This window comes from Solanum dulcamara, chromosome 4 (genome assembly GCF_947179165.1).
Source record: "Solanum dulcamara chromosome 4, daSolDulc1.2, whole genome shotgun sequence".
NCBI lineage: Eukaryota > Viridiplantae > Streptophyta > Magnoliopsida > Solanales > Solanaceae > Solanum > Solanum dulcamara.
The window spans coordinates 72,990,445-73,015,936 of record NC_077240.1 but is presented as its reverse complement, the minus strand read 5'-3'; the positions used below and the strand labels follow the sequence as shown (position 1 = coordinate 73,015,936).

General features: G+C 35.4%; 1 protein-coding gene and 1 pseudogene across 1 annotated transcript; both read left to right on the top strand.

Moving 5' to 3' along the window:
- The first annotated feature begins 1,012 nt into the window (after window positions 1-1,012).
- On the top strand, window positions 1,013-1,562 carry LOC129884359 (uncharacterized; annotated as a pseudogene).
- A 5,977-nt stretch (window positions 1,563-7,539) lies between these two features.
- On the top strand, window positions 7,540-11,812 carry LOC129887573 (uncharacterized). Its single transcript, XM_055962728.1, has 4 exons — window positions 7,540-7,894; window positions 8,652-9,016; window positions 10,078-10,373; window positions 11,373-11,812. Exons 1-3 carry the CDS (start codon window positions 7,669-7,671, stop codon window positions 10,369-10,371), a joined length of 885 nt encoding a protein of 294 aa, XP_055818703.1. The 5' UTR covers window positions 7,540-7,668; the 3' UTR covers window positions 10,372-10,373; window positions 11,373-11,812.
- Window positions 11,813-25,492: the final 13,680 nt, after the last annotated feature.

Genomic DNA, 25,492 nt, shown 5'->3' with positions numbered 1-25,492 from the left:
TGATAATCGAAAATGGTGTCAATTGATGACCTGGGATGAACACATCATGTTTGTTGGTCACACAATCAATTGTTTTGGTGGATCAATTAAAGTTATTGAAAACACATAAAGCAATTCCATGAGTGAAGGAATCCATGTGATAGAACAATGATTTGCTGTACGATTTGGATTAGAAAGTGTTTTGAATTAAGTTGAAGAGGGAAGGTGAAGTAGAAAGAGAAAAAAACTGTAAGCACACGAAAATGGTGAAAAATTTAGGCGTGGGTGGGTGATAACCCGAGATTACAGTGATTTGTATTTGATCCCATTAATGCGCTGTCAAATTATATTCATCTCTCTCCACATAATTGTCTCTTATTAATTATGATCTAAATAAAAAAATTATAAAGGATTTAATTTAAACTAATTTTAAATAAATAGAGATATGTTAAGATCTGAGAATAAACTGTTATAAGTTGAACACACTTAAAACTATATTGAAAACTTGAAATATTGACTCTTAAATACATGTATGGTGTAATTTTTCCTAATTTTATTCTATTTTTATGCTCATACTCATTTTTCCTATACCTTATTGTTTAGAGTATATTTTCGTTTATCACTATCAACATAATTTTGATTTTTCATATTAATATAATTTTGCTTCTTAATTGTTAGTGTAATGGTAAGTTATCATATTCCTCCTCCAGTACACTTTTAATCTTAAAAAGTTAAATAATATTTCATGTTTTATACTTAATAATATAATATATATACAATAATTTATTTTTTTATATTCATTTATTATTAATTAACGCGATACACATGTACAAAGCACATACACTATGCTAGTTAATAAGAAAAGTGGGTCAATGTCACATAAATTATGATAGAAAAAGTATTCTACGTGATCTTGACAACTATGACTTCCTTGAAATTTCATCATTAACCAATTCAACAATTCCTTTCAATGATTTATAAAAATATATAGTAGCTAGAATAAGTCTTCCTACCGTTGCTTCTTATTCTATATTTTCACAACAAAGTTCACTAATCACTAATTAATATGGACATATTCCATAAAGCCAAGGTTGTAACATTCAAGAGCCATATAGATAAGTACTTAGTAGCCGATGATGATCAAGTAACCACCCGTCAAAGCCAACGCCATGGCTCGTTGAGTCGAAAAATCATGGTGGCTGGTCAAGCTTGTTAGCGGAAGCAGCCACCTTATCCGACTCAAGAGTTGTCATAGTGGCAAGTACCTCATGGCTTCTGACTAGCCGTTTCAGAATTTGCTCGAAAACTATACGAATAATGAGTTGAGAATTGAATGGGAACCGATAAGGGATGGATTTCAAGTGAAGTTAAAGGCAGGTACACCACCGTGGAGGAATTCGGTTACACATGATAGTCCTTACACCGGTTCGACACATAATTGGATTTTGTGGAACGTGAAAACAATCGTTGTACCGAAAAATGAAACGTCGAGCGTTTCATTTGTTTCCGATGAAATTTCCGGCTTGGAAATTGGATCTCCGGCCATGTTGATACGTTCAAGTTTTGTCTCAATTTATTTATGAATTTTAAATTTATGAAAAATATACAAAAAGTATCACAAGTCAATATTACTAATACATGATGGAAAATATTTTTTTAAAAAAAATAAAAAAATTATTTGACTCTCCAAATAACGCAACATAGGGAGTAGTTACTAACAATAAAATAATTCATAAAGGTAAAGAGAACAATTAAAAAAAATATAAAGAGGTAATTGTCACGACCTTATCATAAATTACGACCATACTAAGAAAGACGTATTAATGTCTATTTTATTATAAGAAGAAAAAACACTTTTCTTTTCCAACGTGACAAGGCACCATAATGAATAAATGATAACGTGTATGTAAATATGAGAAAACATAAAATACTATAAAAATATAGTTAGGAATTACGTCACTAACACTCAAAAATAACTAACGGCTTCCCATTTATTCGGTTTTCGTAACCATAATTACTTTTATATATATATATATATATATATACATATATATATATATATATACATATATATATATATATATATATATATATATATATATATATTTGTGTGGTAGTAAATCATCTCTTTTTTCTTCGAGCAAATCTAATGTGAAAGGTCCATTTAGATGTTCATAATTCAAGTACTTTTCGTCATTGATCATTGATATTTTCCTCAAAATAGTTACAAATATACACAAATATTACCGACATTCAAAATAATAAAGGTATAACTAAAATATATGAATCTAAAATTAAAGATCGTAGCCAAAGTAGGTCCCATAATTTTAGAAAACTTGTACACTAATTAAAGTAAAATAGAATAAAAAAACAATTCTTTTAAATTTTTTTCAAAAATATCCTTGCTGAAGCAAGCACATCAACATAGACGTTCTGCTTCAGCTTCAAACTCTCTTTTTTATATAATAAGAGAATATAAAATAAAAAAGTAAAAATACCAATTATATTGAAACAAGTATCAAATTATTAATTAGGAAATTGAAGGACTATATTGAAATTTGACAAAATAATAATAATAATAATAACAAAAGTCAAAGGAAACGATAAATTTCGACAATGATAAAAGAATTCAATTAAAATGACTACTTATAAGTTACTCGTATTACAAGTCCAGATATTTGACCACATATACACTGCACAAACACGAAAAATAGTACTATCAATAATGACGGGACAATTTTAAGGCAAAATTGAACGTGTTAAGTACAATCACAACATTTTTGACCACTTTATTAATCATTCAATTTTAATTTATATGAAATCATTTAATTTAATTATAAAATTTTAAATTTTTTTTTTTTTTGAAATTTGTGATTTCAAATAAATCTTAGGTATTTATAGCTGTAAATTATTTTATTAAAAAAAATCTTTTTAAATGAAACTATTTCTAATTAAAAAAAGGATAATGATTCTTCAGATATTCTACTATATTAGAAGAGTCGGTTATTCAGAATATCAAGGGGTATCAACATGATTGCTTCATGTCATTTAATTTATTTGTAAGGATAATTTTGACTTTTGTTGTTCTTGTTCGGTAAAACTTTAGAATTGAAAGTCACTACATTAACTTTATTATTGTCCTGTTTAAAATGATAATCATGTATTCGGTGAAACTTTTGTATTCACATTTAGACTTGACACGCCTATTAAAAAAATAATGATTGACATGATTATTTTATCACTTTATTCCCAATTAATAATGTTTAGTATTAGATTTTAGAAAATAATTTAAGTAGTTAATGTTAAGAGCAAAACAAAAAAGATTTAAATCTTTTTTTGATATGTAAAAAGTAACAAATATAAATTAAAATCTATTTTTAAAATAATGATCAATTAAACATGAACAAAATACATTTTAAGCTAAGCTCATTATTGATGACTTGCAATTAAATAACAACAACGTTATTAGGTCTGCATTTCGTCTCAATTAAATCTCTCTTCATATATTCACTACTCCTTGAAGTAGTAGGTTAACAATACATATAACAATACATAGTGTGCCCATGCGTGCACAAGCATTATCCATCTAATATTAAGAAGAAAAGGGGTCAATGTCATATAAATTACGATAGAAAAAGCACTCCACGTGATCTTGACAACTATATATGGCCCCCTTGAAATTTCATCATTAACCAATTCAACAATTCTTTTCAATGATTAATAAAAATACAAAGTAGAACCGTTGCTTCTTATTCTATATATTCAAAACTACACTATTTCTACCCTTTTGGAGCCCACACAAATAACCTATGATTTGCATATCAAATAGTTTGATTTGTTTTAATTTATATGATATAGTTTGATTCGATATAGAATTAAATAAAAAGAAAAATTTGTAATTTGTAATTTTAAACATATTATAATACTTTTGAAGCTATGAAATCGTTCAATGTGTCTAAAAAATAGAAACACAAGCGAAATTCTATTTGTTTATATTGTTAAGAAGCTAGAGCTATGTTGATGTTAGATTATTCATAGCATTATTCTCATTAAAGGTACATAAAAAGCTTACTATTAATTGTTTCTGACTATAAAAATGGATTATTCTCTTTTGAACTATCTAATAAAGAAATAGTACCAGATAAACCGTTGAACGGATGGAGTAACAAACACCAAACCAAATTAATAGTACTATAATATATATAATAAAACATCATGCCCCCACAAGTTGTAATTTTAAACACATTATTTTCAAAATTTCAACAACATATATGGTCTTCTTCTATCCATCCATCTTAATCACTTTACCAATAATACAATAAACTATCAAACAAATATCATCTTTCCCCTTATAATTAGCTACATATTTATCCATTTGATCTCTCTTCCAAACACTACAAGAAAAAATCTTAGTTATGACCAATATTTAGGGACGGGCTAATAATCTTGTCTCTAAAAATATATTTATTGGGACAAGATTATATTGTGGTCCTCATTTGTATATTCTATTACGAAGGTATTAAATCTGGTCACAAAAATACTTACTAACTAGTCCCAAATTGTAATATAAGATCTTTGAGCAGGAAATATTTTCACCAAATGTTAAAAAATTATTTTAACAAAAATTTAGGCGCCAAACTTTTATATTGAAAGTGAAAATTAAAGTAAAAAAAGGCTGGTCTTCTCAAAACAGAGCGTGCTTAGCTGGTCGCAATATTGCCCTAGTTTCTCTTCTACATCGACATCGCCTAGCTCAGCAGTATCTCCAGTAGAAACTCTCTGCCTTAATCTCAACGTTGCCACTCTATTTCCATCGCAGCTCTGTCCTAAAATCGAAGCAGGCCATTTTTTCTTTGCTAAAGATAAAATTTCATAGCAGCTGCAAACTTACAGGCTGGTTCCTCTTCCCATTGAGTTGCTGATCTGTTTGTTCCATAAGTTGTTTTGATGACGTTTTTTTTCTTGTTTATTGAAGTTACTCTCCTCTTCCTCCTTTTTTTCTAACATTAAATAGATTACTGATTTCATAATCTTGTCTTTTTTTTATACAATCAGTGAAAAGATTATTGGATTAAGAATTCTAATAGATAATCTGATTTTCTGATTTCATAGTCTTGTATGAAGATTCATATTTCATAAAGAGTGATTATGCTAATAACTAATGGCTTCCCATTTTATTTGGTTTTCATAACCATAATCACTTGTCATTTTGATTACTTGATAGGAAAAAGTTTTATACAATATGCAAGTTATTAATTAAAATTGTACTTTTCATTTTTATTGGTTTGGTTGTACTTGAAAAGGTAAACTCTGATTCACACGCGTATATATATATATATATTAGTTGGTTTTTTGTTTATACAACACAATTGAAGTGGAATATATTCAAAAGTTGTTAGCCAGATTAATTTAAATTTACGCTAATATAAGACCAATAACGAAAAACAAGTTATCATTCCTAATATACCAAAATTCAAAATTTTTAATTAAAAGTGACAAACTCTTATTGATTAATTCCTACACACACTCCTTAAATAGTATATAACAATATAGTGTCTAACATGATATTAATAACTAGCAACATAGCTAGGAGTAAATTGAAGTGAACGATGATAATTCTTAAGGGCGCTTCTTAATAAAAAGTGAGGGATTATATTTAAATTTTATATACTTGTGGGAACAATTAAATTATATAAATTACTAGTGCAAAAATCTTTTATAGTCAACATAGGTTTATTAACTTATTATAATTAAGTAATTAATTATAACAAGAGTGATCTTTCTAGTTACCTCACCTTTTTATTAAAAAAATAAAATAGGAAATCTACGAGAAATATGAGGCTTGTTTTTTAATTAATATAAAATTGTTTTTTTTACGTGTAAATAATAGGTCTATGGTAGACCACAATATGTACATATTTCTGACCATTTTCATGAGTCAAACCTTTTGACTTTGACTTTGAATCAGCTATTTGATTAGGGCTGCTAGGATCTTATCCTTCACATTCTTTATTACTCTACGCTTCAAATTATTTATCGCTATTTCTAAAAATAATTATCTTAAATTATTTTTTTATATTATATTGATTTCACATTTACTTAAAAAAATATTCATCAAAGTTTTAGTTTATTGCATTAATTTATTAATTATATTTTAAAATCTAAATTTAACTATTAATATTTTATACAACAATGATCCAGTGAAATTCCATAATGTGGAGCCTAGGGAGGGTAAAATGTACGCAGATCTGACTCCTATCAAGATACGGCTGTTTTCGAAAGACTCTCGGCTCAGTAAAATCAAAAAAGAAGTCAAATAAAAACTATTAATATTTTATATAATTCTTTATTAATAAAAATAGTATAACAATAATAAATATATTTTGATTTTTGAGATTTTCAATTTGGGTATCTTTAACATTTTTAGCCAGCTATCAAAGCCGTAATAATTTGTGGGCATCACCGATATATAATTAATTTTAATTAATATACTAGCTAAAATTTATAATATTTTAGCTAGGATTCCTATGTAGTATAAAATAATTAAATTTAATGAACTTCCAATTATTTTCAGTAGCTTAATGGGGTCCATTTTTACCAGTCATAAGAAAACTGACAGCCAAAAAATTGACTTTATTTAATTATTATTTCCATGACTACGTTAAACAGTGTATTAAATGATCCGTGTCGCATATGCTTAACTTACAATCTAAATGGCTGGCGCCGTCTGCCAAATTGTCTAAACTTTTTCATCCGTGTCCGAAATCTGCATTAAAGTCTCAGCTAAATTTAGATTGTGCACTGCAAAGTTTATTTGAAAGTGACGCTCGCTATAAATTTTTCTCTATATCTAGGACCTGAGCCTTGAACATCTGATTATGAGTGAAATAGTTTTATTACTACACCACAATCAAACGTTGATTCTGCCAAATTGTCAATTTTCAATTCCCTTGAATTATTCAAACACCAATCAATCAAAATGACGAAAATAGTCCTTTAAGTTTGAGTTAGGTTTAAAATAATCCTTTAAGTTTATAAAAAAAATTAACAACACTTTATAGGTAGATTATTTGCCAAACTCTATAGGTCTAATTTGACAGACCTATGATGATAAAAGGAGTAAATTAGCAGAAAATTACATTTATAGGTATGAAGTATGATATTGTCGTTTATGTTATTTTTAATGTCTAATACAACGAATTTAATAGGATTTTCTTGATGTTTATAGTTAAAAAAAAAAATATTCCACTATTCTCGTCTTACTTTTTCTGTCTCAATTTATATAAAATATAAGAAAGAAAGAAAGAAAAATTTAAATAAAATTTGTGATTTAAAATAAGTTATAAATATTTAGATAACTATAAATTATTTCACCTAAAGTAAAATAAATATTTTTAAAATTAAATTATTATTAAATATAAAAATACATCATTTTTTTTGGAAATTGATTAAAAAATAAAAGTGAGTCGAATGGAAAAAATAACAATTTGGCATAAATCAAACATTTTCAACAATTCATTTTCCACTTGTTCTATAAATACTACTTACTCTAAAACAAAATATTAACATCAGCGCAATTTTCATTTCTTTTTCTCTCTTTCAACTCTCTTATAAAATCCTCTAAAACACAATCAATCAAACAATAATATATTTCAATTTTTAAGTGTTTTGATCAAGAAAGCAGAAAAAATGGATCTTTTTTACAAGGCAAAAGCAGTAAGGCTAAGAAGTTACCATGAAAAATACTTAACAGCAGAGGAAGATGAAGAAACAGTGATTCAAGATCGTGATGGGGCTTCAAAGAATGCAACTTGGACTGTAGAATTCATCAATAATGCTCAAAATTTCAACACCATTAGACTCAAAAGTTGCTATAACAAGTACCTCACTGCTTCAAATCAAAGATTTTTATTAGGTATTCTTAAGGTTTTGCCCTGATTTTTTCTTAATTTGTTTGACCTATTTTAACTTGCCACGGAATTTATGAAAGATAGGTTAAATATACCTAAATGTTGTTTACTCTTGTTGTTTTAGACCTGTTAGGTGAAAAGTCATTTTTTTTAAAAACGGACGAAAAAGAAAAGTAGCTTAAACAAATTGAAACGGAGGGACTAATCCTTTTTCAGAAAACGGATCTTTCTTTTATACAAGAAAAAAAACATCATAGTTATTAGGGGGTGTTTGACTATGAAACTTGTGAGTACTTGGAAAGAAATAGTTTTTGTTTTTTTGGTGAAAAATGATATTTGAAAATTGGTTGTGTTTGATTATGGATACAAATTGGAGTTGTTTTTGAATTTTTGTGAGTAATTTATTGGGCGTTTGACCATGTTTTATTGTGAAATTTGAAAAACGTAGTTTTTGTTTGAGTGAACAATGATATTTGAAAATTGTAGCTGTATTTGGCCATGAATACAAATTGGAGTTGATTTTGATTCTCTGTGAGTAATTTGGAGCGATAATAGTTTCTGGATGTTTTTTCAAATTTTGAACTTTTCCAGTAATTTATGACGAACTGAGTTTAACTACAGAAAAAGTACGAAAAATTCATGGTCAAACGCCACCTAATAAGAGTTTTGATTACAAGGGAGGTTGTTTTCTCCAACTTATGGTCATCTAAGTTTAATAATTGTTAGCTTTTGCATGACGTCCTGTAATTTCGATCCCCACAGGTATGACAGGGAGGAAAGTTCTGCAAACTCTGCCACAAAGGCTTGATTCTTCTGTTGAATGGGAACCCATTAGAGAAGGGAACCAAGTGAAGCTTAGGACAAGAAAAGGTCAGTTCTTGAGGGCTAATGATAGTATCCCACCATGGAGAAATTCAGTGACACACAATATCCCACATAGGACTACAACTCAAGATTGGATTTTATGGGATGTTGATGTTGTTGAAATCTTGGTTCATTCACCAGTTCCTAAAGAACCTCCACCTTTGGTTTATCATAATCATCAAGATTCTGATTTGGCTTCTGAATCTGTTTCACCCTCATCTACTGTTAATTCTGCATCAGCAGCCAGCTTTTCTAGACAAGAGGTATGTATTATTGTTATTTCCAATTTTGTTAAGAGTTTGAAATTCACTGTTTTGCTATTAGCGGTCATGTTTTCATTTTAATTACTGCTTTGATTTGCTTGAGCCGAAAGTCTTTTGGAAATAGTCTCTCTACCTCGAAGAGGTAGTAGTGGTAAGGCCTGCGTACACTCCACCCTTCGCAAACCCTACTTTATGGGATTTAACTGTGTTTGTTGTTTTTGTTATTGTTGTTAGAGTTTGAATTCTTTAATGTTATGCTGATTATGGTTTGTTATTCTTTGTGTTCCAATTTATGTGACGTAGTTTGAATGTGGCACAAAGATTAAGATAGAAATGAAAGACTTTTTGATTTTTGTGGTCTTAAACATGACGTAGCGTAGAGTTCCAACTTTGGTGTTTTTGTCAACATATTGATAAGAGGAAACTTACAGCTTAGATGAATTTTCTTGGTAAATCTGAATGTCAGACTTTTCTGAAAATGAGTTGATTTTGTCCAATTTATGTGACATAGCTTGAATCTAGCACAAAGATTAAGATAGAAATGAAAGAGTTTTGAATCTTGTGGTCTTAAACCTGACATAGTACGGAGTTCCAATTGTTGGTGTTTTCGTCAAACATTTTGATTAGAGGGGACTTACAACTTAGAGAATTTTTCCTATAAATCTGAATATCAATTTTTCAGAAAATGAATTGATTTAGTCCAATTTAGCTCTGAAAACTAAGTCGAATTGTCTTTTGATAAGTGAAAAGTGTGAGGTAATTTTGTGGATGGTCAGTTACTTTTTATTTTATAACACCAAGGCGACTAAACTATTTTTCGTAATGAAAATAACTCAATTATTTTTGCTTAAGCATCCACAAAAAGTCCCTAAACATAGCTTTTGTAACCAAAATATCGCTCAACTTTGCTAGTGTCTCCATTGTTTCCTCGTAGTGACATTCAATATCCATTTTGTTTCATTTGCATATTATTTCCTTCCAATATTTAGTAATTTATCATTAGGAGAGTTTGGAGTTCTCTATTTTGTTATGGTATTGAAACCTCCTTTGCTTTTTTGCAGTCGGCTGACTTTATGGCTAGTTCATTAATGAAGTTTGGAGATGGGAGGCTGATTTATTATCACATTGCTAATGAATATGGAGAAATCGATGAGGGAGTGGAAGGGATTTGCATTCCTTTTAAGGGAAATAGTGTTGAGGAGCTGGCGAAGACATTGGAAGAAGAAACCGGGCTTGAGGACATTACTGTTTGTACAAAGAGTTCTTTGAATGGGAAACTTTACCCTCTTCGTTTGCAGCTTCCTCCCAACAATGCAAATATGGATGTCGTTGTTGTGCCATCTGGCATCATCTAAAGGTGAGACTTTTTACTTGTCTTGAATTGGTTCTGTTTTGTAAAAGTTGTCACACATCTTTAGCAAATTTAAGATCCTTGTCTGGTGTCCTTCATGTCGGAAAATGCTAAGTTTTAGGGGGACCTATATTCTATGTTGCACGGACTCTTCACTTTCGATGCCCCACCCCGTGTCAGATTCTCCAAAAATATATAATTGGAGAATCCGTCATGCACCCTTTGACATTTTTGAAGAGTCCAAGCAACATAACTTAGATTCTTGAATGAAGAGTATTATCATTGAATCTGCATCTTGGCAGATGCTATTACCATTTTGCTTGCTGAATAAACTATATGTAAGACATTCGAGCTGCTTGCTCAATTTCTTTGGAGTTGGAGATTTTCTGTTGTTATTGAGTTCCCTAGCTTTGAATTAACCCGAGGGAAGGAATAGTAGGTAAATGATGTCCTACTGTTTAGGTATATATCTCATGTTTGGAGACATAATTAAGTAAATAAAAGTGTACTTTCTATCAGCTTAAACTTTTAGATAGTTAAAGTATGCAGCATGTCAATGTGCCTTATGTTGTCACAATAGTCAAAAAGATCCTAGTTAAGCTTATTTCTAAGTTTAGGCTATTATGCAACAATATCTTGTCCATTGGTAGCATCAAGATCAAGTTTTATGATAGACGTTTTGTTCCGTCACTTAACAATGACATTCTTTCCATCTGATTTCGTACTTAATGAGTCTTCTTCCTTCTACATGCTCTCTTAAGAGCAGTCTCTTTATACTTACTTTCCACTGTGCATGTTATTGGAGTGCTGTTGAATTCAGAAATTATTGAAGCTTATTTAGTAGTGTAGGATCAACATTTCATTCCCTCTGATATCTGTTGTCATCTTTGTGATGCATTTACTTCATGTTGTGTTCATCAATCTAGATAGTTTTAGCATAAAGTTTGCTTATATTACCTTTGATATTTGTAACATATCTCTAAACTTGTCGTCTTCGTGTATCAGTAGCAGGAGATTTTGCAAATGCAAGGATGTCAATGTAGAGCAACTTAGATTGCACTATACATCAAATGGTGCCTACATATTTCTAGTATTTCGATATTGAGATCACGACAAGCCCTCCAACAAGCAGAATAGAAGTTGACCACGAGGCCATCTCGGTGGGAGGTGCTACTACCACAAGGCATGTGGGACAACCTATTCAGTCCTCATACTTATAAAGCTTATATATATATATATGTATAAAATATTGGTTTGTGATGGGAGTATTGTTAGTTTGGCATGTATATCATTCTTTAAACTTTTTCCTCCCTTCCCATGGGGGGGGGGGGGGGGGGCATTATTTCTTGAATTGATTTTTGTAGCTAGAGTTTCCTATTTGTTTGTTCTTTGGAGACATGTTTGATTGTAAATTCTTTATCATTAAGATTGAATTTTTTATCACTTCCTTGCTTTGAATGAATTGCATAAATGTTAAAACCCGCATTGTTTCTTGGTTTTCCACTTGATGACCGGTACTTACTTTGAAATTTCAGTCAATTTGGATTTGTGCAATAAGACTCGTTAAAGAAGAAACGCTTGCTACCAAGATTTTCTCTTATCCTAATGGTCTTCATCCTGCTTTCATGTAGATGTGAACATCTTTTTGACTAAAACATGCCTTGATTATTAAGGAATATAAGGTCCTAAAGGCTAAAAAAAACATAAAAAGATAACAAAAAGTAAATTACCCGGAATGCCCTTTTTACCAAGAATGTCCATTTACAAAAAATATATTTCATACCTATTTAAGAAAAATATTTACAAAATTCCAAGAAGGTAGATACGTACATTGTATGCCTTATAGGTATATACAATTACACATGTTGTATGTGAGTGAACTATTTTTACTGTTGTATACACATTATTGTATACAGCGAAAATATATGATGTACATAATAATAGGGACTTTATTTTTACTATAGGTATAAAAAAGGATAATATTTACCTGTTTCAGCTTGATTTTTGGATTTTCAAAAAATGACGAGTTTTTTTTTAATAAACATATATAAACTCGATCAAAATATACAATTTGCATGCAACTTTTTGTTGTATAGGATCCGGTCAAAATATATAATTTGCATATGATTTTTTTTGTTGTATACATATTCGGTCAAAACATGACTTACAAATTTTATACAACCTGCATACAATTATATTGTTGTATGTATTTTGTATGTCATTGTATATAATTTATTTATGTCTTCCTTTTCAATTTTCAATCTGAAATTTCAATCAAAGTCAATTCTAGTCTTCTCCAAACTTTTTCAAAATTGAGATATAAACTTCAATGAATATTTTCAATTGTTTGTAATAATATTCAATTCAAATAAATAACAATTTCACAAAGTCGATAGTTGAATTCAAAACTTTTTAATGACTATCAATGGAGCTTTTTAATAAATTTTAAAATATTGTTGGTGTTTGGAGTAGCAATTTTGATATATTCATGCATTTATAGTTATATTTATATTATAAATTTAACAAAATTAGATGAAACGATATTAAGCATTATTTACATATTTGCATTTTTTTGAGCAAATGAGATGGTGAATGAATTGCACATTCGATTTTTTTGTGGCTGAAATTGGATTTTATTAGAAATGTAGTGGTTCTAGATTGCAGATGATGACTTTTCATTATATTTTTTTTTTTTTTTTTTTATGGGAACAGACCCTACACGAGGCTCCCACCTCTCGTGCACAGTCAGGGGTTAAGCAACACCCCCAAGCCTTAACATAAATAATCAAATAAAAATACAAGGAGGGGGACATAAACCTTACCTCCGATCCTATGGTGGTTCATAAGTCGACTAACCAATTAAGGTCGGCTAACTCATCCCCGATACAAAAAAAAGAGACTAACTATAACTAGAAAGCAGTAAACCTGTGAGAGGACTCCTCCCGGTACAATTCAACTATGAAAGCATAAATGAGGGAGACTCTCCCCTTCCATGAGAAAAAAGAAAAGTAACCTACACTAGTCCTATTCCAACTATGCTACGTACCAGACATAGCTATATTGAAGAAGAACAAGTATACGAAACTTCTATCTCGCATGGGATGGGAAATTCTTTTCATCTTTGCTCTTTTTAGTCTTGTCGTACCAAGTAAATCCCGGTGAAATATGCCTTTGTATCAGTAACATGATTACCAGCTATGGGGGCTGAAAGGATAGGAAGTATATGGAGTTATAGTAGCCAACAGCCTTTGATTTGTTGTGGAAGAAAGTGTAGCTGCATTCGAACACCTGCATGGTGGTCCAAATGTATGGTTGCTGCAGACCTACACCTGCACAGATAGACAAAACCAGAAACATACACAAGCAACCAAGTCTGGAGGTTGGTGTACATGGGTGTGTTGGTTTTGGCATCTGTTGTTGCTGATGCTGTTGAACTTCATCTTTCAATTCCGCACTTTCAGCTTCAGCTCTGTGATTGAGTTGTTGTTTGGTGTGTGGCTGAGTAGTTGTTTGGTGCTGTGTTCCCACAGTATGTATCTGGAGTTGATGGAGGTGTAACCTTTTACAGCTGCTCATGATATTGTTGTTGGTTCTTGGATGTTGTCTATGAGGGTGTTGGAGTTCCTTCTGGGCTGTATCTCCAACAACCTGCATAAACAAAGAAGAAAACAAACAAGCAAACTCACAATTATAAGAACGATTCCAAGAGTTCTGTTGTACAAACTCCTTGTTGCTGCCATTGTAGTTAGTCTGCTTGTTGGTCCTTGCTTTGAAGTGGTTCATTCTTGTACCTGCACAGCCAAACAAGACCAACAATACATACAACCAAATAGGTGTGCAAGCTGCTGTAGCATTAGCTTGTATTTGTTCCTTGGCTGCTGCAAGTTGGTGGAGCTGTTGCAGATGTTGATGGAATGCATCTGGTATGCATGGAGAGATGATCCATGCTTTAGTATCCAATTGTTTACAATTATGAGGATCTGCACCTGCACAGACAAACAAAAACAAAAACACCAAACCCAAGGCTGCCAATCTGCAGGTGGCTGCAGGTTCCCTAGGTTGCTTGTTGGTCTTTGTTTTGAGGTGGTTAGGCCTCTTGGAGTACCTGCACAGAAAAACAAAAACAACAAACTTGTATATGTTTCTTGTCTGTTGCAGGTTGATGGAGTTGTTGCTGGAATGTGTTAGTAGTTGAGAATGTGTTTGGCAAGCTGAGTGTGTTGCTCCAAAGCAGCCCCAAGATACTGCAGTCTTTTTAGCATGGGGAGTCTGCCAGCTGCTTTGGTGAAGCTGAGAATGACTGATCATGGAGATCAATGCATTCTCCAGGAGGGGGCTGTAGTTGGGGTACCTGCATAGACAAACACAACCAACAATCCTTACCACCAAAGAGAGCTGCAGGCTGCTGCACCCATGTTCCTTGTGTGTTGCAAGTTGGTTGAATTGTTGCTGTGGTGTGTTGAAGTTAAAGAATGTGGTTGGGGGGCTGCTCCATAGAGGCCCCAGGACATTGCATCCCTCATAGCAGTTCCAAAGAGGGCCAGTTTTTGATGTCCCTAGGCAAAAATAAACAGCCAAATACAAACAACCAAACAACCACAAAATCCAGAAGGAAGTTGCTGCTCTGCACAGTCCTTGTGTAGGCCTCTTAGTGAAGGTATTTGTTTTGGTGGTTGTATCTGTGGTGTGATCTATGTAGGTGTTGGGAACACATGTTGATGAGTCCATCCTGACATCTGCATCTACACAACAAACAAGAACCAGCAAGAAAGGAGCTGCTGCAAGTGTTGAGTTATTAGAGAAGGCATAGATGGAGTGGATTTGTTCCTTGTCTGCTGCAGGTTGGTGCTGGGGTGTGTTGATAATAGAGAATATGTTTGGCAAGCTGAGTGTGCTACTCCATATAAGCCCCAGGTTACTGCAGTCCTCATAGTAGTGCCAAAGAGATTCTAAGCAAAGAAAGTCAACCAAAGACAAGCAACAAAGCAAACAGGTGTTGAACTGCTGCAGGTGTTGTAGGTGTTGGGCTGCTGCAGGTGTTGAGTTGATGCAGGTGTTGTCCTCTATGTATTTGATGTTAAAGCATGTTGGTGTAAGTCTCCAACAACCTGCAAATACACAGCAAATAACCAGACACAAGCAAAGACCTATACAGGTTAGTAGAGAGGAATGGATCTCAAATAGGATTTTGGAGCCTGTTAGCATTTTCCATGTCGCTCGACTAACGTCTTCACTTATCCGTTTGAGCTGAAACTTCATGAGGTTTGCATATATATTCATTACTTTAGCCATGCAAAGTTTGAAGGCTTGTTTCCCAAGTTGGAGCTTCCATTTAGTAAAATTCTTCCTTTTTAAGGTTAAGACAGCTGATTGTTTCAAGCTCGCTCGCCTAACGTCTAAAATTATCCGTTTGGGCTGAAATTTCTTGGGCCTTATCAAAAACATATATGCTACCATCCTGCAAAGTTTGGGAGACTTTGGGCAAGTCCACAAGTTACTCCCTACCCTGCACCTGCTGCCCTGCTGAGGCTTAGAGGTTGCAGGGTGTTTGGAAGATGTTGTTGTGCTCTTGTCTATGTATTTGTTGTTGAAGAATGCTAATATATTACTCCATACACCTGCAATAATACAACAAACAAGCCCAAACAAAACATAATATACACAGACTAGCAATAAAGAGGGGACCTCAGTAAGAGCTTTGGATAGTGTTATCATTTTCCAAGCCGCTCGACTAACGTCTCCAATTATCCATTTGAGTTGAAACTTTATGGAGTTAGCATGTATATCCTCTCCTTTATTCCTACAAAGTTTGAAGACTTGTTTCCCAAGTTGGAGGGCCCAAATTACTAAAGACCCTCTCTTTAGGCTTAAGGCAGCTGAATGTTTCCATGTCGCTCGCCTAACGCCTCCAATTATCCGTTTGGGCTGAAACTTCTTAGGGCTTGTCAAAATAATATATTCTAACATCCTGCAAAGTTTGGGGGGCATTGGACAAGTCCACATGCTACTCCACACCCTGCACCTGCTGCCCTGCTGAAGCTTAGAGGTTGCAGGGTGTTTGGAAGTTGTTTTTGTGCTCTTGTCTATGTATTTGTTGTTGAAGAATGCTAATATATTACTCCAGACACCTGCAATAATACAACAAACAAGCCCAAGCAAAAAATAATGTACACAGACTAGCAATAAAGAAGGGACCTCAGTAAGAGCTTTGGAGAGTGTTATCATTTTCCAAGTCGCTCGACTAACGTCTCCAATTATCCATTTGAGTTGAAACTTTATGGAGTTAGCATATATATCCTCTCCTTCAGTCCTGCAAAGTTTGAAGACTTTTTTCCCAAGTTGGAGGGTCCAAATTACTAAAGACCCTCTCTTTAGGCTTAAGGCAACTGAATGTTTCCATGTCGCTCGCCTAACGCCTCCAATTATCCGTTTGGGCTGAAACTTGTTGGAACTTGTCACAATAATATATTCTAACATCCTGCAAAGTTTGGGGGGCATTGGACAAGTCCACATGCTACTCCACACCCTGCACCTGCTGGCCTGTACCATCTTGCTAAATCCTAAATCTATTGGTAAGGAGATTATCCTATTAGAGCAGTAAATTAGGGAGACTCTCCCTTTTTCAATGGACCTGATTATCATTATTAAAATCAGTTAATAATTCATTGTATGAAGAATTTCCTTCAATGTGGTTGATTGATCTTCTTCATCTTGGTTCTCCTGAAGCTAGCCATGCCAGCTTTGTCCATTTTGTAATGTCCCTTGGTCTCTCTTGGAAGCTGCTGAAAGCTGTAGTAGTGTTGTGTATAGCTTTTCATGTGGCTTTCCTTTGAGAGTGAATCTGCAGTATAATTAGCTTCCCTAAAGATATGACTGAACTGGAAATTCTCTAGTTTGCTAACCAATACCTGCAATTCATTAGTATAAGCAACAATGTTCCATGGAGGTTTAGCCTCTTGTTTGAGCCACTTGATTAGAAGTTCAGAATCCACTTTAAGGGCTACCCTGCTGTATCCATGTTGTAGGCACCACTGAATACCAATAATTGCTGCCTGCACTTCAGCTTGGTTATTAGAACCACAACCTAGTGGAGATGCAAAAGCATATATTAATACTCCATTATGGTCCCTTAGAATGCCCCCTGCCCCTATCTTCCCTGGATTGTTAAGGGCACTCCCATCTGTGTTTAGCTTGATCATTGTAGGTTGTGGTTTAGTCCAGCATACTTTGGTTATTCTCAATTCATGTTGGCTTTTTTCAACCATGGTAACCAACTCTGCCCAATTACTTGGCAACTCAATATATGGATACACAGTGGAGATAAGCATATATAGATCTTTGGATATTGAGAATATTACTCTAGTTGCATTAGACTTCTTGCCCCCATACTTGCATGCACATCTATTCTTCCATAGATTTCAACACACAAAAATGGGGGTAGCCTGCATTACTAACTTATGTAGCTCATTGTTAGTTTTGACTAGCCACCACCTCATCAATAGGTTTTTTAGAGGAATGTTGCTGTGTTGCAGACCCCAGTACCCTGAGAAGTGCTTCCATATGTGTTGTGCAAAGTAACCTGATACAAAGATATGCTCTATATCATCAAGACCTGCTCTATAACAACAGGAGCATGCTGCAGGAGCATGTCCAAATGTTACTATTCTGTCATTTGTGGGGAGTTTAAGTCTGAAAGCTCTCCAAAGCAGAAAAGAGGCCTTGAAAGGAATACTACTGTGCCATATGTTGCTGTTAGTGGTTGATCTTGTCTTTTTCTTCCTTACCAACTCCCAGGCTGATGAACAAGTGAAATTACCATGAGAGTTAGGCTTCCAGTAAGCTTGATCCTGCATATTTGGATTGTAGCTGATGGGAGTGCTGAGAATCTTGTGCACCAGCTGAGGGGGTGCATGTTTTCTTACTTTCTCTTCATTCCATCCTCTATTTTCCATGAATTCTGATACAATAGAGTTATTCAATCTGGGGAGACTTTCATTGTGGTAAGCTAAGGGACCTACCCCTAGCCAATCATCCCACCAAAAGCTGCTTGTTCCAGACTTAATCCACCACTGTATATGAGGTTCTATATCCTTTTTGTTGCTCATCATATGCTTCCACATTAGGGACTGTCCTGTGTTCCACTTTTTAATGACTGGATGAGCCCTTTGGCAGTATTTTGCTTTAAGGAATTCCCCCCATAGTGTCTTCTTTGATCTGAAAGTCCACCATTGTTTGTATTGGAAGGATAAGCACACATCCTCTAATTTTTTAACACCTATACCACCCTCCTCATAAGGATAACTGAGAGTATCCCAAGAGGCCCAGTGATATTTTCTTCTTTCAGTATCCCATCCCCAAAAAAAATCAGCAATTAGTCTTCTGATCTGATTCATGGTGGTCTTGGTAGGACTGATAGCTGACAGCAGGTGTATAGGAATGGATTGCAGCACTGTTTTCACCAAGGTAACTCTACCTCCATAGCTTAACATTTTAGTTTGCCATCCCCTAATCCTGCTTAGAACCTTAGAAACCATACTAGAGAAGTATATGATCCTTTGTCTTCCTATATATAGGGGGCAGCCTAGGTAAGTGATTGGGCCATGAGTGCATTTGTATCCTGTGATCATGCTGACCCTATCCACCACACCAGAGGGAGTATTCAGTGGCATCATGGTTTGACTCTTATCTTTATTGATAAGTTGTCCTGAAATAGCTTCATACAGTTTAAGAGTTTTGGTAATCAGTGTAAGTGAGAAATTGCTGGTAGATGTGAAAATGATCACATCATCTGCAAAGCTCAAGTGATTTACTTGAGGACCTCTTCTTTCCATCTGGAATCCTGTGTATAAATGATGGTGATGAAGATTGTTGAGAAGCCTAGACAGAACTTCAGCTCCAATGATGAATAAGGTAGGGGATAGGGGGTCTCCTTGCTTGAGTCCTCTTGTAGAGTGGAAGAAGCCATGCCTTGCACCATTAATGATGACTGAGTACCAATTGTTTGACATAATCCTCCAAACCATATCAATCAACACTTCTCCAAACCCCATTTTCCTCATGACCATACAAATGAATGACTAAGAGACCCTATCATAGGCCTTGGCCATATCCAGCTTTATCACCACATTATCCCCAGCCTTTGGTCTCTTAATATTGTGGATGATTTCTTGAGCTAACATTATGTTCTCAGCAATACTCCTACCTTTAACAAATCCAGATTGGTTATCTGAGATTAGCTGAGGCAATATAGGAGCAATTCTGATGCTTATCAACTTAGAAATGATCTTGTTAGTGAAGTTGCTGAGAGAAATAGGCCTGTATTCTGATAGGCTGTTGGGATGCTCATTCTTAGGAAGTAGAGCTAAGCATGCATGAGAAATAAACTTGGGAATACCATGTCCATTGAAGAAATACTGGACTAATCTCAGTAGGTCTTCACAGATGATATCCCAGCATGAATGAAAGAATTTCCCATTCATTCCATCTGGTCCAGCAGCTGATGTAGGGCTCATAGAAAATACAACTTTCTTCAGCTCATCCATAGTAGGTAAGGCTTGCAGGCTCTCATTCTGCTCCTCTGTAACCATCCTTGGAATGCACTTAAGAACATCTTCCCTGATCAGTCTCTCTTCTCCAGTAAATATTTTTTCAAAGTGTGCTGTGGCAGCTCTTGCAATATTGTCTTCACCTTGAATAGTATTGCCTTGTTCATCACTAATCTGATGGATGAATAACCTTCTTCTTCTTCCTCTGATAATAGCATGAAAATAGCTGGCATTGGCATCTCCATCTTTGAACCAATGAAATTGACTTTTCTGCTTTAAGATAGCCTTCTCCATCTTCAGATATCTGATGTACTGAGCATTGATCTGATGTAGCTTGGACCTGTTCTCTTCAGTATTGTCACTAATTATTTTTTCTTCAGCTTGTCTCACCTGCTCTTCATATTCTTTTACTGAAGCAAAGATGTCCCCAAACTCATTTCTTGACCACTTACTAAGAGTATTAGAAACTCTTTTCAGCTTTTGTTGGAAGGTTCCCATTGGATTTCCTTCCACAGGATTATCCCAACATGCTTTTACAGTGCTAAGGAAATTGTCATTGTCTGTCCAGCAGTTTAGAAATTTGAAATACTTGATAACATTACCTTGTTTTGCCCTGCTTTCCATCAATAGAGGGCAATGGTCAGATCCTGTGGAGGCTAAATGACTGACAGTTGTTACAGGCATGACTTCTAACCAAGAGTCATTAACCATGGCCCTGTCAAGTCTTTTCCAAATTCTAGCATCTTTGTCCCTATTGTTGCACCAGGTGAACTTCTGCCCACAGAACCCCAGATCAGTGAGTCCACATGCTTCTATCACACTAATAAACTCAAAGCTCTTGTTCACATTATATGGCTGGCCCCCCATCTTTTCTTCAACATCTGTAATAACATTGAAGTCTCCAATAGTGCACCAAGGCTTCTCCTTACTGGAGAACTGCAACATCTTGTCCCATAAGTCTCTTCTCATGTAATCCTTGCACTTTGCATAGACAAAGGTAATGAGGTAGCTATTAGGACAAGCCACATGATTGATCTCACAAGTGATCTGCTGCTCATCCTGGTCCAAAATATTGCAGGCAATGTCTTTGTTCCAGAATAACCAGATTTTGCTATTGGAGTTGGACATAACATTATCCATACCTAACTGAATTCTGTGGAACTGAATTTGAGATATGTTGGAAAAAGGTTCCAGCACTGCTATGATAGACAGCTTATGAAAGTCTTTCAACCTTTGTAACCTATCAAGGGTCCCCTGAGTATCAATACTCCTTGCATTCCAGCAGATTGTACTAATCATCAGGGTTTTTGAGTTTTGGACCTAGTGTTGATGTTGCTGTTGACAACAACATTAGCAAAACTGCTGATGATACTTTGTTTAGTCTTCTTCTTTGTCTGCTTACTTTTAGAGGGTGGCTCCTTCTTTTCCTTGTCTTGCTGACTTTCCTTCTGCAATACAGCTGTCATTGTAGATCTGAATGCCTCCAGGTGATCTTCTTTTTGTGCCTCTTCCCCATGGTCATGGTCTTCCACATCTTCAGAAGGAGTGACCCTATGTGCATCAGATGATCCCTGGGACTTAGCAACCAGTTGGACCTCATCCTCATGCACCTTGTCCCTGGATGGGCTGAAAGCCTTAATGAATTGTTCACTCACAGCATCCTCAGAGTCAGAGTCAGTCATTGGTTGATAGTCACTGTCCTCTTCATTCTCAGATACACACACTGCATATTCATCAACCTCAGTGTTGAAGTTGGGCTGAAGATGTTCAGTAGTTGTCTCAGGAATAGGCCTTACTGAATGGGGGGTAGTTGTGAGGATACAATGGGATATTTGTTCCTTGACAGAAGAGTCTTTTTCAACAGTTCTTTTTTTAATTGCATCCCTGCTCTTCTTGCTCATGTTATGCTTTTTTCCATCAAAACCTGTGATACTTGTACTTGCTACTGCCCCCATATCTTTGGCCATAGAGCCTTTGAGTGTTGGCAATTGGATTGCATCAGTACCAATGTGATCCTTGTTAGCATTCTGATCATCTGTTTGAGTGTTTGTGAGAGGAGGACTGCTGTGCTGTGATTGTTGTACTGGGGTAGTAGGAGCTCTATAGTCACACCTAGGGTCAGTGCTTGGGTTCTCATGCAAAACATGAGACAGTCTCCCACCCCCTTTGGTTGCCCCTTCCTGCAAGTTAGTGAGGTTCTCCTGTACTCCTCCAGCCATTCCTCCAGCAACTACTATGTCAGCAGCAGTAGTATTATTATATTTTGGGGGATTCTGGGGTATTGGGAGTATCAAGTCAATACCTGCACTTCTTGCTTGTGTGTTTACATAATTATCACCTGGTGAGGTAGTACCTGTGCAGTCTACATGAGGAATTGGGGTCTGTGGGGACACTGAGATAATCTCATGTCTTTGTTCTTTGGTTTTTTCTTGCCATGTTGGTAAACTCCTTTTCTTGGAATTCCTTGTGTTTACTGGTTCCCCTGCATCTTGGTTAGTGGTGTGATCTTGTGTAACAAGATCAACATAAATATTGGAATTGGAAATAGGATTAGGAGACTTACCTGCACTTGTGTTTTTCTGCTGTAATTGATCTTTGTTGCTGTAGTTCTATGGTGGAATAGGCCTATTCACATTGTTTTGTTGATGATGGCTTTGTCCCCTGTGTTGTTTCTTCTTCTGAATTTGCCATTCATTCTCATTTGTATTATCATTCATGGTCTGTGTTTGGGTTGGAACTTCAGTTGGTGAGGTATAGTTCCTTTTCTGCACACCAGAAGTTTGTGGGTCCTCTTGGTCATTTCCATTTCTGTTCTCCCTGGTCTTGCTCTTTTTAGCAGCTTCTTCATCCTTTCTTCTTTGTTGTTCATCATCCCTCCTCTTAATATTACAAGCATGCTGCATATGTCCCTGGTGTTTACAGTACATACAGTATTCTGGGACATTCTCATATTGGAGAATTTGCCATCTTCCTATGTTGGGATCCTTTTTATCATGGCCAAGCCACACATGAGAGGGTCTCTCCTTAGTGAGGTCAACCTGAACTCTCACCTTGGCAGTGCTCCCTCTAGTCTTCTGAATGGATGCTGCATCCATGAATAATACTTTGCCAACAGGAGCAAGCAAAGTAGTCACAAACTCCTTAGTGTAGCAATGCCAGGGGAGTTCAGGAAGGGCCACCCAAATTGGCACAATAGGAGTCTCTTCCTCAGGCCTGAATGTTGGTGTCCAGGTCTGTATTCTCATACTTTGTCCCTCAATTAGCATTCTCTGTTTGGTCCACACTGTGGTGTAGTCCATTTCATTATCCAGGTCTATGTACACATGCCTAGCATTAAAGTGGGCAATCTTAACTCCTCCTACAAGTTGAGTTTGGAGGATGAAGCTTTTCCTGATAAGCTCTATTTTAGGCATAGTATTGGAGAATTTACCCACTAGAGTAAATTTACATTTTTCAGCTAATTTGACCATAAAATCATTGTTGTCATATAGCACTGCAGGAAGACCTTGTCTAGTGGTGTATATAGGTGTAGATAATTCTACAGGGGTCTCAGTTCTTGCTTGATTGATTCTCAATTTAGCAGCAAAGGTTTGAGTTACAGTATAAGGGGCAGGCTGAGGTACCTGTTCTTTTCTGCTAGGGAACTGAGGCTTCTGAGCATTTTGGTTGGTGTGACCACCTGTTTGTTGATGGTTGGCAGCTAGGTTGTGTTCCTTTGGTTGGGGTTGGTTGTACACTAACTTAGGAGCTTGGTGATTTTGATTAGTCCTATCAAAATTACTAGATATTTTGGGGAAATTTTGCTGGTTTAGAGAGTTCCTTGTAGGGGCTGTTGTCAGGTTGGTATTTGTTTTGGGAATGTTGGTACCTTTGTTCTGCATAACATTAGCTACAACAGGTTCTTTTTGCTTAGTTGCATTAAGGGTATTGCCAGCACCATTTCCAGGATGACATTCCATCCCCTGCATTGAAGGTTTTATCACAGCACCATGGTTCTCATTTGCATTGGATTGCAAGTGAGTTCCAATGGATTTCAGCATGCCATGGACATTACCAGTTTCAACATTTTTACCATTAGGATTAACAAGAAGTGATTCAGTAGTCTTAGCATGTATTTGATCATCAAGGTTAGCATAATTAGTATGAGGTAATGAAGATTGGTTTAAGGGTTCAGAAAACTTACCTTGTGGTTCTGTCGGATTCATACTGTTACATTGTTGTGGAGCTCCTGAAGTATTTCTATCAATCTTGGAATATTGATTCATCAACTTTGCATTATCCATTAGGTGCATATCATCATTTGGTTGATTGATTTGCTCAGGTTGCAAACATCGATTAAGAGACAGTGTATTCATTTCAGCTTGAATTGCAGCAGAACTGGGCACATCACCTTGAGGAACGTCTTGACGACTTTTTGAATTTTGACTTGTAGGTGATGATTCGAAGTATGTACCTTTACTGGATGTCTGCACAACACTCTTGGGAAGATTTTGGCGTTGGTTTTGCACTGATTGGGTCGCCGGAGCTCCGGCGAGCCCACTTGGACGGTAGCTCTGCTGCCTATGCATATTTGTGCTAATCGAAGGGCATTGAATTTCTTCTATAGTGTTTGGGGGATGAGGAATCATATTTTGCATCTCAAATAAACCAAAACTGATTGAATTACCTGAATCGGAAGCTCGAATTTGGTTTTCCAATTGTTCTTCATTTTTTGAACCAGTGGCAGCTTTTTGGAAATTCGAATTGGTGTGTGAAGATTCGAGAGTTCTTACCTGGTGAGGATTGATCAGTGCATTGGAGCGCCCATGTTGGCATTGGTTTTCGACTGAAAAAGTTGACGGAGCTCCGGCAGCTTCTCCGGCGACTTGCTCCTTCACTATTTCTCCGGCCATTTGGTCTGATACTTGGTGAGGAGAGGCTCTTGGATGTGGGGAACAAACCCCTGGGTTGAGCGCCCTTCGAATGTCGCCGGAACTTGCTCGCACCGGCGGCGGACCAGTCGCGACTCCTCCATCAGCCGCCAGTGAATATCTCGACATTGGATGGTTCAAATGATCTGATTTTTGCATATTGTGTAGTTCTTGCAATGCTGATGATTCCCCAATTTTTTGTTCGATTCGAATCAGCCCAGCTTTCTCCAAATCATTGATGCGATGAACCCAGGCAATTTGCTCCTCCGACAGTGCTACAGTGATCGCCGACTGATTTTGCACTTTGGAGGGGCTACGGGTGGAATTTTCCGATGCTACGACTTGCGTTGCATTCGTGTCGTCGTTATCTTCGTTTCTATCTTTTGAACGAAATTTTTCGAGATCCGGAGGTGGGTCCCACCCCATATTCGTCTTGATGACAATAGTGCCTTAGTAGAGAGCTTTATTCTTTAGAGAGATGTTAGAGAGAGTTGCGATCCCCTTTTCATTATATATATTTATGATTTTATCGTTTTGCTATAATATTGATTTAGATAGGTGATGAAGCAAATCTGTTTTATTTAGTTAGGTGTTTGCTGAGTTTTTACTTTTAAATTGTTCAACTGTTCTTATAGAACATTGTTTTAATTTAGAGTAAAGAATCTTAAGT

What these genes read in the sequence shown, in the direction of transcription:
- LOC129887573 (XM_055962728.1), top strand. Translation starts at nt 7,669, where the DNA reads ATGGATCTTTTTTACAAGGCAAAAGCAGTAAGGCTAAGAAGTTACCAT. An exon ending in AAATCAAAGATTTTTATTAG is followed by an intron (nt 7,895 to 8,651) that starts GTATTCTTAAGG and finishes CGATCCCCACAG; the next exon opens with GTATGACAGGGAGGAAAGTT. An exon ending in CCAGCTTTTCTAGACAAGAG is followed by an intron (nt 9,017 to 10,077) that starts GTATGTATTATT and finishes GCTTTTTTGCAG; the next exon opens with TCGGCTGACTTTATGGCTAG.